The sequence below is a fragment of the Pseudophryne corroboree genome, chromosome 10 (genome assembly GCF_028390025.1).
Source record: "Pseudophryne corroboree isolate aPseCor3 chromosome 10, aPseCor3.hap2, whole genome shotgun sequence".
Taxonomy (NCBI): domain Eukaryota; kingdom Metazoa; phylum Chordata; class Amphibia; order Anura; family Myobatrachidae; genus Pseudophryne; species Pseudophryne corroboree.
In genome coordinates this window covers 322,094,733-322,108,349 of record NC_086453.1, presented here as the reverse complement: position 1 = coordinate 322,108,349, position 13,617 = coordinate 322,094,733, and the positions used below count along the sequence as shown (strand labels likewise).

The 13,617-nt window shown below is 46.5% G+C and overlaps 1 protein-coding gene across 3 annotated transcripts in view; it reads left to right on the top strand.

Moving 5' to 3' along the window:
* Positions 1-13,617, top strand: part of LOC134966629 (membrane-spanning 4-domains subfamily A member 4A-like) — an 81,762-nt gene that overhangs the window by 31,169 nt on the left and 36,976 nt on the right. For all 3 annotated transcript variants that reach the window (XM_063943525.1, XM_063943523.1, XM_063943524.1), the window contains exons 2-4: positions 3,706-3,872; positions 5,493-5,624; positions 10,927-10,983. In XM_063943525.1, the coding sequence (XP_063799595.1) occupies positions 3,717-3,872; positions 5,493-5,624; positions 10,927-10,983 (345 nt within the window). In that variant the 5' untranslated portion in view covers positions 3,706-3,716. The remainder of the gene's footprint in view (positions 1-3,705; positions 3,873-5,492; positions 5,625-10,926; positions 10,984-13,617) is intronic.

The following is a 13,617-nucleotide window of genomic DNA, read 5'->3' as shown; positions in this document are numbered from 1 at the left end:
GAGGCCTAGCAGCAAAAAGACAATAAAAGAAGAATAAAAAAAAATATTGATTGATTGATTGATTGATTGATTGATTGTGGTAGGCAACTGTATGGTCCATAATCTCTGTGAGGTGAGGCCTAGCAGCAAAAAGACAAAAAAAGAAAAGTCACCAATGCCCCACAAAAATGGAGCTTATAATAAAAGTTGAGCTATAACCAATAAAACTATCTATGCAAAAAAGACCATCCCTAATGCCCACAAAATTACAGCCCATTTTGAAAATAAAAGTGGTTCAAGATGGAACCGTCCTTGGGCCCTCCCTCCAAACCACTTTTATGTTTGATATTAAAAAGGACATGCACAGTTTAACTACCCAAGCACTTCAGCGACAGGGAAGGTGTTAATAACATTATAATCTTTAAATACATTTTGTGAACTTGCCACTAATGACGTAACATGGAGGAGTTGCTTAGATGGCTAACATCCCTACCTTTACAAACATCTGCCTCACAAATGGGGCCGATGCCTTCATAAATGTTATAAGGAATTGGGTAAACATAATTCCACACCCAATAAGTGGCTTTTTGGTCTTATGCACAGGCATTACAATGGCATTATTTTTATCATGAGCAAGAACTGCAGCCACACTTGTGACTGACTTACACAAATAACATCATCAACATCCTCATCTTCAGTGTCAGATAGTAGTAGTACACACATACCTTCCTCATCCTGTTCCACTTCCACACAAGCATCCTCAATTTCTATCATGTCCTCATTACCATCTTTACTTGTACTGCTCCCCACATGTACAGATGGTACAGAAATGGTGGAAGGAGGCAAAAGATGCTACTCTATGAGGACAGTAGGAGAAATGTCAGACTCATACATAGCTAACATGGACACCTCAAAACTCTCATCAGGGATGTGTGATGGTAGTGAACACACAGTTTGATCTGCTGCCTTAGTGGTTTTTATTTATTTTTACATCTTTTCTAGACTGTGAGTGAAAAGGTCATGAGAGGCAGAAGAAGATGTCTCACTTAGCATTGCAGAACCACCATAAGCTTTTCCTTGCCACTGCATGTGGTAAATGGCATGTTGCCAACCTTATGTTTTTCTGTTTATGCACTAACTTTCCCTTTAATAGAGGTGTTTTAGTTTTTGTCTTTAGTCCTGTAAAATATAGATTTTTTTTATATCAGATGCCCTGGTTTTTTAAACCTCTATGCTCTTGAGCATCGGCTTTAGCTGACGTTTAATGACTATTGTCATCTTAACTGGTTGCAGCGATAGTGTTTGGGTGCTGCTCCTGCTCTTCACTCGACTGATTTTTATCCATTTTTAACTGGTAGCTCAGCTCACACTGCACGCTTTAACCAGGGCCAGTTCTACACCTTGGGCGCACAGTGCAAAAGTTTCCACTTGCGCCCCCCCCCCCCCCCCCCCCCCGCCACGGCAAAACAGTTAGTTCGCGGGACGTGGCTTCATAGGGGAGGTTCGTTCATGGCCACAGTTGTGCCCCCAGTAGCTGTGCCCCCAGATTTGCCCCAAGTAGTTGTGCCCCCCCAGTTGATTTGCCCCCTGTAGCTGTGCCCCCAGTAGTTGTACCCCCAGTAGTTGTGCCCTCCTGTAGATTTGCCCTCAGTAGCTGTGCCCCCAGTTAATTTGCCCCCAGTAGCTGTTTCCCCTGTAGCAGTGCCCCCAGCATGTGCCCCCTGTAGATCTGCCCCCAGTAGCTGTGCCCCTTGCAGCAGTGCCCCCTGTAGTAGTGCCCCAGTAGCTGTGTCCCCAGTAGCTGTGCCCCCAATTGATTTGTCCCCAGTTGATTTGCCCCCTGTAGCGGTGCCCCCAGTATGTGCCCCCTGTAGCAGTGCCCCAGTATGTGCCCCTGTAGATCTGCCCCCAGTAGCTGTGCCCCTTGTAGCAGTGCCCCCTGTAGTAGTGCCCCAGTAGCTGTGTCCCCAGTAGCTGTGCCCCCAATTGATTTGTCCCCAGTTGATTTGCCCCCTGTAGCGGTGCCCCCTGAAGCAGTGCCCCAGTATGTGCCCCTGTAGATCTGCCCCCAGTAGCTGTGCCCCAGTTGATTTGCCTCCAGTAGCTGTTCCCCCTGTAGCAGTGCCCCCAGTATGTGCCCCCTGTAGATCTGCCCCCAGTAACTGTGCCCCTGTAGTAGTGCCCACAGTATGTGCCCCCTGTAGTAGCGACGCTTTTAAACCCTAAAAGGAAAAAAAAACAATACTTACCAGCCTCGCTCCTGCTTCCGGACACTGCTGCTGCTATCTCCTGGCGCTGGCTCCTCTCTATGGGAGAGACGTCATGACGTCTCTCTCATAGCAGCGCCGCACTGACACTAGGGGTCAATTTTGACCTCTAGCGTTAGTCAGGGACGCCGGCTGCAGCGGGCACACATGGCGCTCACTGCAGCCGGGGAGCGGGGAGGGAGGGAGGATTTGTAGCGGCTCTTGCCACGGCGGCGCCCTCAGGGTAGCGGCGCCCCGGGCAAAAAGCCTGCTTGCCCGTGGCAAGAGCCGCTGCTGGCTTTAACGCACATACACTGGGGTACAGCGTACTGGGCTGCAGTGTGCAGAACAGTACAAACAAGTTATAATATATATATATATATATATATATATAAAAAAACATTTTTTTTTTTAACTTCTTTTAATGACAACTATGGAGTTACACTGTGAACACAGTGAGTGGGGCCTGCTGAGCCAGTACAGCACCACTGTGATGGAATTAGACTAAGGGGCCGGGACACACCTTGTGGATGGATGCAGCAAAGCACAGCCACTTAGATGGACACAGTGATAGAAGCACAGCCCCTTAGATGACCACAGTGACAACAGCACATCCCCTTATGGGCACAGTGACAACACTTGTATTCCACACTTGGATGGACACTGCCGAACAAAGCGCAGCGTGACTGGAGTGAGATGGCGCCGAGTCCCGGCCACGGCTCCCTTATATGGAATCCAAAACCCGCAAAAATCCGACACCGGGCGGATGACGTTCAGCCTCGATCTGGAATCCGAGTCTTGCGGAAACACCTGAGTGGCCACTAATATGTTTTCTGTTCTGTATAATCTGATCATTAACATTAACTGTATTGTGTGATGAGATGCTTTTGTATTGTCTCAAAAGCAGTACTACTCAAGGGTGGTCCTCACAGCACACTAACAGTCCAGGTTTCAGGCCTACAGTATTCATGTTTGAGCACAGATGTTTAAATAACAATAACTGAGGTACTTATTAAGTCGCCTGTGTTCAAGTATGACTATCCTTAAAACCTGGACTGCTAGTGTGTTTTGAGGACAGAAACACTGCTCTAAAGTCCGATGAAAAAATTGTAGATTGTTTAATACATTTCTTACTATTCTTCATAGCAATATTTATCTTAGTAATAATGCGGGCATGTGTAGTCACTGGCCTCTTAGTAAACTGAAGAGAAGGCGTATTCTTACAACTTTTCTTTTTTTACCCCATTCCGACAGCCAAGGAGGGCTAGACAGCATGCGGTATATCAGCACCATGCCTTTTGTGATTTCCAAACTAAATCACACGGTTTGTATACTTGCCATTTAAAAAATTAGGGATGGTGGTTCCATCAATACGTGATATTGCTGTCTATGAAATTTTATATTTCCAAACCAACTAATGAACTTGCCACAATATCTGGCTTTTCATTCTTGTTAATTGTCTGTTTCTTATCACTTATAGCTAGAAGAACCATGTCGGCACATCGATCAGAACTTGGAGGCTTTGTCACTATAGCTCAAGGTGGTCCACAAAATATTGTACCTCCAGAGACACAAAAAAATAATGCTCCAACCACAACACCCAAACCACTGATAAAATTTTTCCAAGGTGAACCTGAATCTCTTGGGGTGAGTACATCTACTGCTATGGTTTGAAACAAGAGACAGATCTATCACAGAGACAATGCTATGGCTCATGCAGGCAATAATTCTTGGCCACATATCCTCACTTTTTGAAAACTACTAAGAGAGAAATATTTTTGACCAGTTTCACCTTGTAACATGTAAATGTAACTTGGTGCATTTGACCAGGGTCATTCACATCAACTTTACTGTGTATGTGCAATTGTGCATGGGAGTAGCACGCTAATGCTGGACCCCATAGCAAAACATGATTATGTTGGCCCATCGTCTTCTGGGGCCCCTACTCAGCCCTTCTTGGCATTCATGAGATGTGGCTCATGCACAGTGAAGCCCCAAGAAAACTGAACCTAATGGGCCAAATGAGGCTTTACTGCTCAAGCACAGGCCCCCACACAAGGTCAGGTCATCGTCTCCAGGCACCATTACCACTGTCTGGAGGGTAAACAGTAATGGCTGCCAGGCACTTTATATATTTACTGCTTACAAATTCATTTACATGATGTTGAGAACTGGGGGAAGAAGAAATAATAGAATTTAGGTTTTCCAGAGACTGCCCCCACTGACTTGCATCTGGTACTGCAAGATATTCTCAAGGACCTTCTAATTACAGAGACCCCTGCAGATTTCTAGGATGTACACAGGGCATTAAACACAGAGGTTTTGCATCTGGTTTCCTAAGAGACATTTTTAGGCCCATTTATTTTTAATTGGGTTTAGAACTGATCCGTTCTGGGTCGCAGTGGCTGCATGTGACATCACACAGCCACCACGGCCAACCCAAGCAACGGTCTGGACACACCTGCGTTGTCCGCACCCCCCCCCCCCCAGCGGCGTGGCACGCCCCCTCCTGCCCTTCTACTGCCTCTGCCTGTCAATCAGGTCTGACCAGAGAGCTGTGCGACTTGTAATGGTCATGAGCCTCCACTTCCTTTCCCCAGTAGGTTTTTATCCCCCCATAGTTTTATCATAAATCACCAGCCTCATGACTGGTAACTGTGCCGCTACAATCGGCCAGCTTCAGAGATGGAGGAAAATGCAATGTTGCATACAAGCAGCATTGTATTTCCGTCAGAACTCTAGTTGGGGCATGCAGGTGACGTCTCAGAAGAAGTTGTGCCTTTTGCATGTAGCTGCGATCCCAGCTCTGCCACCGATGTCGCAAACTGGGATCCAACCTCGCTACCATCAGTCGTGATGTTCCACACAGATGGTCAGCTGAGTTATCTCCAGCTTAATCAGCTGACCCACGGAAGGGGTTCTATGGGGCTAGGAAGTTTGTGTGGTGATACGCAGACCCTGGCCTCTTCCTTGCCAAAAACAAGGGCGACACGCCCATTTCCAGGAACACAGGTCCCCTCTGTCTCCTGCGCGGCAGAGGGGAACTTCGGGTGACATTACAAGGCCATTCTGCGCATGCGCAGAACCAACCTTGCACAGCTGTTGATTCCTAATAATTGGGAATCCGTGTGTTACCCAAAACCTGCGACCAGGTCTGAATCAGGCCCAATGTCCATTAAGCCTCTCCTGGATGTATGGTTTTATGACGTGTTCTTAAAGGTTAGTCTAATTGGAGAGATGACTAGATCTTTTTTCCTTATTTTATAGGTGACCCAGATAGTTATAGGAATAACTCAGATTGTACTTGGCATTGTACTGACTGTTATATGCCACAAGGGACGCTGTGCTGTCTTCGACATTTTCATTTATTCTGGTGTGACTTATTGGTCTGGCACAATGGTAAGAATGTCTCTTTTTTGCATTTCTCACTACATGTATATTTGGTAAAGAGCCGTGAATGTATGTACATAGACTAAGGCTGGGTACACACTTGACGATATGTACCCAATACATCGTCTGAACCGGCAGATCGGACGATATATCGTTCACATCGTCCAGTGTGTATACACTATGGGGCTAATTCAGACCTGATTGCTAGCAAGCGATTTTTGCACTGCTGCGATCAGATAGTCGCCGCCTACAGGGGGAGTGTATTTTTGCTGTGTAAGTGTGCGATCGCATGTGTAGCAGAGCTGTACAAACAGATTTTGCGCAGTCTCTGCGCAGCCCAGGACTTACTTAGATCGATCACATCAGCCTGTCCGGCACCGGAATTGATGTCAGGAACCCTCCCTGCAAATGCTTTTTGCAACCACTCCCTGAAAATGGTCAGTTGACCCCCACAAACGCCTTCTTCCTGTCAATCTCCTTACGTTCGCCCATGTGAATGGATTCTTCACACAAACCCATCGCTGAACGGTGATCCGCTTTGTACCCATTGCATATGCATGTGCAGTTTAGACCTGATCGCCCGCTGTGCAAAAACTAGCAATCAGGTCTGAATTACCCCCTATATCGTTAACGATGCGCGCTCCCATGGGTCGTTAACGTAGTCCAATATCTTTAGTTCCAGCCTTGAAATCTAAAGATATTGGACAATAGAAAAAAGAAAGTATAAGGCGCCCTCTGATCAACTACCTGATAATAAGCTTATTTTGCTGATCTCAATAAAGGGCTTTAGCAAACACTAATTGACCAGAAAAAAAGAAATAGAGAGCGCAAAACAAACTTAAATTAGTATTTCTATTGTATTTATTGGTAATACTCTGATAAAACCATTTATATTGTTAAAACCTTAGCATACTAAAAATGGAAACATCAGCATAAACATGTAACATTTGTTAATAAACTGTTTCAAGACAACTGGATAGTGTATCATGGCCCTCATTCCGAGTTGTTCGCTCGCTAGCTGCTTTTAGCAGCATTGCACACGCTAAGATGCCGCCCTCTGGGAGTGTATCTTAGCTTAGCAGAATTGCGAATGAAAGATTAGCAGAATTGCGAATAGAAATTTCTTAGCAGTTTCTGAGTAGCTCCAGACTTACTCAGCCATTGCGACCAGCTCAGTCCTTTTCGTTCCTGGTTTGACGTCACAAACACACCCAGCGTTTGCCCAACCACTCCCCCGTTTCTCCAATCACTCCTGCGTTTTGCAACTCGAACGCCTGCGTTTTTCCGCACACTCCCATAAAACGGCCAGTTTCCGCCCAGAAACACCCACTTCCTGTCAATCACACTACGATCAGCACAGTGATGAAAAAGCTTCGTTATGCCGTGAGTAAAATACCTAACTTTTGTGTAAAATAACTAAGCGCATGCGCTCTGCGAACCTTGCGCATGTGCAGTAAGCGACTAATCGCAGTATAGCGAAAATCTTCAACGAGCGAACAACTCGGAATGACCAGTCCACCCATGTGGATATCAATCACAATTTGATAAAATGCATTGGTTGGCAAAATTTAGCCGTGATCTCTTGATGCACTATTCATCAAGCTACACGGACATATAAGTGAAGGTACTGTTTCCTAAATGATTGGATTTATCCTAAGTCATAAATCAGTTTATGTCAGGAATCGGCGCGCTGCTGCGTCTCACTTACCAGCGTGCTGGTGTGCAGGCCTCCGGAGGTCGTGGCCCCAGTTGCGGCTGCGTGAGTACAGTGGCCGCGAGCGTCATCTTCCGCATTGCTGAGTACCCCTGAGTTTGATCCTGTGTGGGTTTTGCTGCGTGCTGGTGTCCGGCCTGTGTGGACGTTGCCATGACACCTGCACTCAGCTGTTCCGGGTGCTCAATCCAGCGCTGTGTCTCCGCCTGCAGCTCTGTGTCCAATCGCTGCTGAGCAGGGGGTTTAACTGCTGGTCCGTGGCTCTCTCACATTGCCTCGGACAACGAGTCACATACCTTGTGCCTAAGTTCTCCTGGTTCCTGCGTTCCTGTTTCCAGCGTTCCCCGTGGTTATTCCTTTGTTCCAGTTTTCTCCTTCACAAGCTCTTCTGTTACTCCTGACTCAATTACATCCAGCCACAATCCACCAGCAGCAGAGACTCTCCTCAGGTGTTCGTATTACCATCTTACCTGTGCACTTGCTATCAGTATTCCATCTGTGCAGTCCTGCAATATAACAACTAGTTGCTTAGAGACTGTCTCCTGCTTGAGCCTAGCAAGGCTACTTGGACTTGTGCTTTATTGGGACTGTGTGTTTCCTATGCATATCGGAGTTCTGCTTTCCAAGTTACGTTACCTTATGTTATACCGAGACTGTGTGCTATCAAGTACTTCTAGACTTTAGTTTATATCATCTGCCTTCAGTATTTGTTGTTTCATATTTCCTTTGCAAGAGACCTCAGTTATTCAAATTCCGTTATCAATCATTGTCATTCCATTACCGGTTTTCTGTTCACGCTGTGTTATCTCATCTGCTCAGTTACAATAAAACATAGCGCCTATGCTCAGGACTTTTATATTGCCTCCACGTTTTATCCATCATACCAACACTGACCCACTAGCGCCCCCGCCGGGGACAGACAAACCTAGAGACCTGACAGTTTATAAATGCTGGCCAGCAATATATGACTCCCATTCAGAGGAGATTGGGATATTGTCCCTCATTCCGAGTTGTTCGCTCGCTAGCAGATTTTAGCAGCATTGCACACGCTAGGCCGCCGCCCTCTGGGAGTGTATCTTAGCTTAGCAGAATTGCGAACGAAAGATTAGCAGAATTGCGAATAGAAAATTCTTAGCAGTTTCTGAGTAGCTCGAGACTTACTCCTACACTGCGATCAGCTCAGCCCGTTTCGTTCCTGGTTTGACGTCACAAACACGCCCAGCGTTCGGCCAGCCATTCCCCCGTTTCTCCAGACACTCCCGCGTTTTATCCTGGCACGCCTGCGTTTTTCCGCACACTCCCAGGAAACGGTCAGTTTCCGCCCAGAAACACCCACTTCCTGTCAATCACACTCCGATCACTTCAACGATGAAAATTCTTTGTTCGGACGTGAGTAAATCTACTAAGTTTTGTGCTAAAATACTTAGCGCATGCGCACTGCGTACCATGCGCATTTTTGCCTTAATCACTCCATTGCGAAAATCGGCAACGAGCGAACAACTCGGAATGACCCCCATTATCTTTACAGCACCTTTAAAGATGCCGCTTGTATATCTGAAAATGGCTCCATTAATGTTCAATGTAGCTAAAGGAAAGGCAGTGCCGGGCGGCAGGGGAGGAAGGTAAGCATGGAGAAGTGCCCGGAGCGGTAGGAGGGCATTTAGCACCGCGGGTAAGCTTAGTACATCCCGTCCTTTGTCTGTTTAGAAACAGAATATGTGCCGGAGAGAATATTCACACTAGCAGAGCCGTCAGTATAGGTGGGTGAGCAATACCGCAGCCCACAGCGCAGTGGTGGCAACATCGCTCCCCCCTTCCCCAGTGGCACCAGCATTTTGCTTGCACACTTTAGAGGAGAGCCAACCAGCGCATCCTTGGGAAAGTTCACTTGCTACTGAAGAGCTATTCCAGGTGCCCATCGATGATTCAAAACCATTGATGGTCTATGACCAATGTTGAATACTTTTACCATAGATGGAGGAGAACCAGCTGATGGTTTTTATTTTTCACTGGCACTGCAGCGCTGAGCTACTAGGTTGTCAGTAGTAACCCTGCGCAGTGGTGCCGGCTCTAAGTCCTCCAGCTGCATGACGCAGCTTGCTTATGCCTTATTATACCATTCAACAACAATATGGTTGGGTGGGCCTGTTGCTGACCTTCCACCTCTCTCGCCCACCCACTTCTAACTGTGCACTGAAGGCTGATTTGACCCTGCCCACTTACCCTGCCTGTCACTTTTCCTCGTTACGGTAAAACATAATAATGGTAGTCTCAGGCTGTCAGCTGCTTCTGCTGCTTGCTGTGGGTTATAGTGTGTAGTAGTAGCATACTGTACTACTGTGTCTGACAACAGCCGGGCCTCAGCTCCTAGTACCTCATGATGAGTCCAAAAGAGCAGCCTCACCTGGGCACGCAGCACCGCGGCAGCCAGTACAGAGGAGGAGAGACATTGGAGAGAGAGAACCAAGAGCTGCGAAGTTCACTGCTGTGCTCAGGAGTCTTCACGCATGCGCGAAACTGCGATGGTAGGAAAGGTTGGGTACAGGATCCTGACAGTCAGATGCCGATGGTCAGAATACCGACAGCGGCATCCCGGTGGTTAGAATCCTGCCACGTTTTGAAAGGTAAGCTAACCCTAGCCCTTACCCTCTCCATACCTCAAAACCTTCCTACCCGCAGGCTAACCCTAACCCTCCTCACCCACAGCCTAAATCTAACCCTTCCCTCTCGCATCCTATCCCTAACCGTCCCCTCCCGCAGCCTAACCCTAAACCGCCGTATTGGCATCCTAACCCTAAACCTCCCCAATATACTGTACTAACGTTCGGGAATCCGTTGCCGGTCTTGTGTTTGTGGCAGAAAAGTGATAAAACACCCAAAAAACTAAAATAAATGGTCTACCTATTTTGTGTTGACCAATTCCATGTCAACCTTTAGAACCTGTCGACCTTTTCCACTGTCTAACTTTGCTACAGTATATCAACCTTTTGACCCTATCAACCTTTTGACCCCGTCGACCTAATGCATGTCTACTATTAGTGGTTGACCTATTGACTGTAGACCTTTTTAGTGTAGATCTAATAATCCACACCCACCATCGATGGTTAAACACTATTCCATGGTATAACCATCGATGGTTACTTTGTGCGCATGCATAGAAGCACTCGGAGCTTCATGCATGCTATCAGTCATCGGATGGGCATCGGGAAGCTGCATCCCATAGTTGACAACCATCAAATACCCACAATTTGATGATAAAAGTACTTTCCAATATCCATCCCTAAGTTCCCCAGCAGCGGGAGTGCTGCACGCTGTCTACCCCTGCCCTACTGCATTCCAGGTAGTTAAAACAAACGACTGATAACAATACTGCCCTAATGGAGCCTCTGTAATAATTATATAATATGTAATAAATTAATCATTCATATATGAAATGTAAAACATCATTGATGTACAGTGGCATGGAGCAGCCGCCATAGGCTCAGGGCTATGTGATGTTTCTAAAGAACCAGGGCTGATTTTATTGTCGTCGTAATAAATAAAAATAAAATGTAGATATAATATATGATATTAAAATATCATGTTTATTTTTTCTAGTATATCATTTCGGGATCTCTATCAGTTGCTGCTTCTTACAAACCAACTGTAGGAAAGGTGAGAATGTTTGTTCAGTATGCGTGACTATGTATTTATATTTTAATTATAAAATATATAGGGGCAGAGTTATCAAATGGCAAAGAGCCTTATTGTGGTGATAACAGGATTTTAATAACCTACCGGTAAATCCTTTTCTCGCAGTCCGTAGAGGATGCTGGGGTCCATTTTAGTACCATGGGGTATAGATGGTTCTGCAGGAGCCTTTGGCACTTTAAGACTTTTCAACAGTGTGAACTGGCTCCTCCCTCTATGCCCCTCCTCCAGACCTCAGTATAGGAACTGTGCCTGAGGAGACGTACATATTCAAGAGAGGATTTACTAATAAACTTGTGGCGAGATTCACACCAACTCACACCATATACAAGAAAACATGTCGGTTAACAAGGCCTTTAACATAACTCATGCCAACCAGCATGTATAATGTAAGATCAACAGCTGTCAACATCTAAACATAAGTTAATCAGCAGGAAAAATGGAGCACTGGGCGCGGCGCCCAGCATCCTCTACAGACTACGAGAAAAGGATTTACCGGTAGGTTATTAAAATCCTATTTTCTCTTACGTCCTAGAGGATGCTGGGGTCCATTTGAGTACCATGGGGATATACCAAAGCTCCCAGTACGGGCGGGAAAGTGTTAATGTTCCTGCAGAACTGACTGACCAAATGTTAGGTCGTCAGCAGCCAAGGTGTCAAACTTATAAAACTTAGCAAACGTGTTTGCACATGACCAAGTAGCAGTTTGGCAGATTTGCAATGCCGAGACACCCCGGGCAGCCGCCCAGGACGAACCCACTTTCCTTGTAGAGTGGGCTTTTACCGAAATCGGTAACGGCAATCTTGCCATGGAATGAGTGTGCTGAATGGTACCTCTGATCCAGCGCGCAATAGTCTGCTTAAAAGTAGGACCCCCAATCTTGTTGGGGTCATAGAGGACAAACAAAGATTCTGTTTTCCTTATCCTAGCCATTCTTGCGACATAAGTCCACAACGATCTGATGACATCCAAGGACTTTGGGACGGCTGAGGTGTCAAAAGCCACTGACACCACCACTGGTTGGGTGATATGAAAAGAAGACACAACCTTCAGAAGAAAGTGCTGACGTGTTCTCAGTTCAGCCTTATCTTCATGAAATATTAAGTAAGGACTCTTGTGTGACAGAGCTCCTAACTCAGAAATTCGTCTGCCTGAGGACAAGGCCATCAGCATGACCACTTTCCAAGTGGGAAACATCAACTCTACCTCTTTTAGAGGCTCAAACCAGTCCAATTTATGGAACTGCAACACCAAATTAAGATCCCATGGCGCCGCAGGAGGCAAAAAGGGAGGTTGGATGTGCAGAACCCCTTTCACAAAGGTCTGGACCTCAGGAAGAGAAGCCAATTGTTTCTGAAAGAAAACTGACAAGGCTGAAATCTGAACCTTGATAGATCCTAATCTCAATCCAGCATCCACACCCGCCTGTAGAAATAGGAGAAGTCGTCCTAATTGAAACTCCACCGCAGGAGAATTCTTGGATTCACACCAAGATACATATTTTCTCCAAATCCTATGGTAATGTTTGGACGTTACCTCTTTCCTGGCCAGAATAAGTGTGAGAATTACTTCATTGGGAATACCCTTACGGGCTAGGATCTGGTGCTCAACAGCCATGACATCAAACGCAGCCACGGTAAGTCCTGATAAACTAACGGCCCCTGCTGAAGTAGGTCCTTGCAAAGAGGAAGAGGCCGAGGATCTTCCAGTAATAACTCTTGAAGATCTGGATACCAAGCCCTCCTTGGCCAATTTGGAGCAATGAGTATTGCTCGAACTCTTGATCTTCTGATGATCTTGAGAACTTCTGGAATAAGTGGTAGTGGAGGGAACAGATACACCGACTGAAACACCCACCGGGTCACCAGTGCATCTATTGCTATTGCTTGTGGGTCTCTGGACCTGGAACAATATTTCTGAAGCTTCTTGTTGAGGCGTGATGCCATCATATCCACTTGAGGAACGCCCCAACAACTTGCCACCTCCGCAAAGACTACTGGGTGGAGGCCCCATTCTCCTGGATGGAGATCATGTCTGCTGAGGCAGTCTGCTTCCCAGTTGTCCACTCCCGGAATGAAAATTGCAGACAGAGCTTTTGCATGTCTTTCTGCCCAGAGGAGTATCTTTGTCACCTCTGCCATTGCCGCTCTGCTTTTTGTTCCGCCTTGACGGTTTATGTAAGCTACTGCCGTTACATTGTCTGACTGGATCTGTATGGGACGACCTTGAAGAAGGTGTGCCGCCTGATGAAGACTGTTGTACACAGCTATCAATTCCAGAATGTTTATGTGAAGTCGAGTTCCTTGACATGACTACCTTCCTTGGAAGCTTTCGCCTTGCGTGTCTGCTCCCCATCCTCGCAGACTTGCATCCGTGGTCACCAGGATCCATGTCTGAATCCCGAACCTGCGTCCCTCCAGGAGGTGAGACATTTGTAGCCACCACAGGAGTGAAATTCTGTCTTTTGCTGACAAGATTATCTTTTGATGCATGTGGAGATGCGACCCAGACCACTTGTTCAGTAGGTCCCACTGGAAGACCCTGGCATGGAATCAGCAATATTGTAGCGCCTCGTAAGCCGCTATCATTTTCCCCAA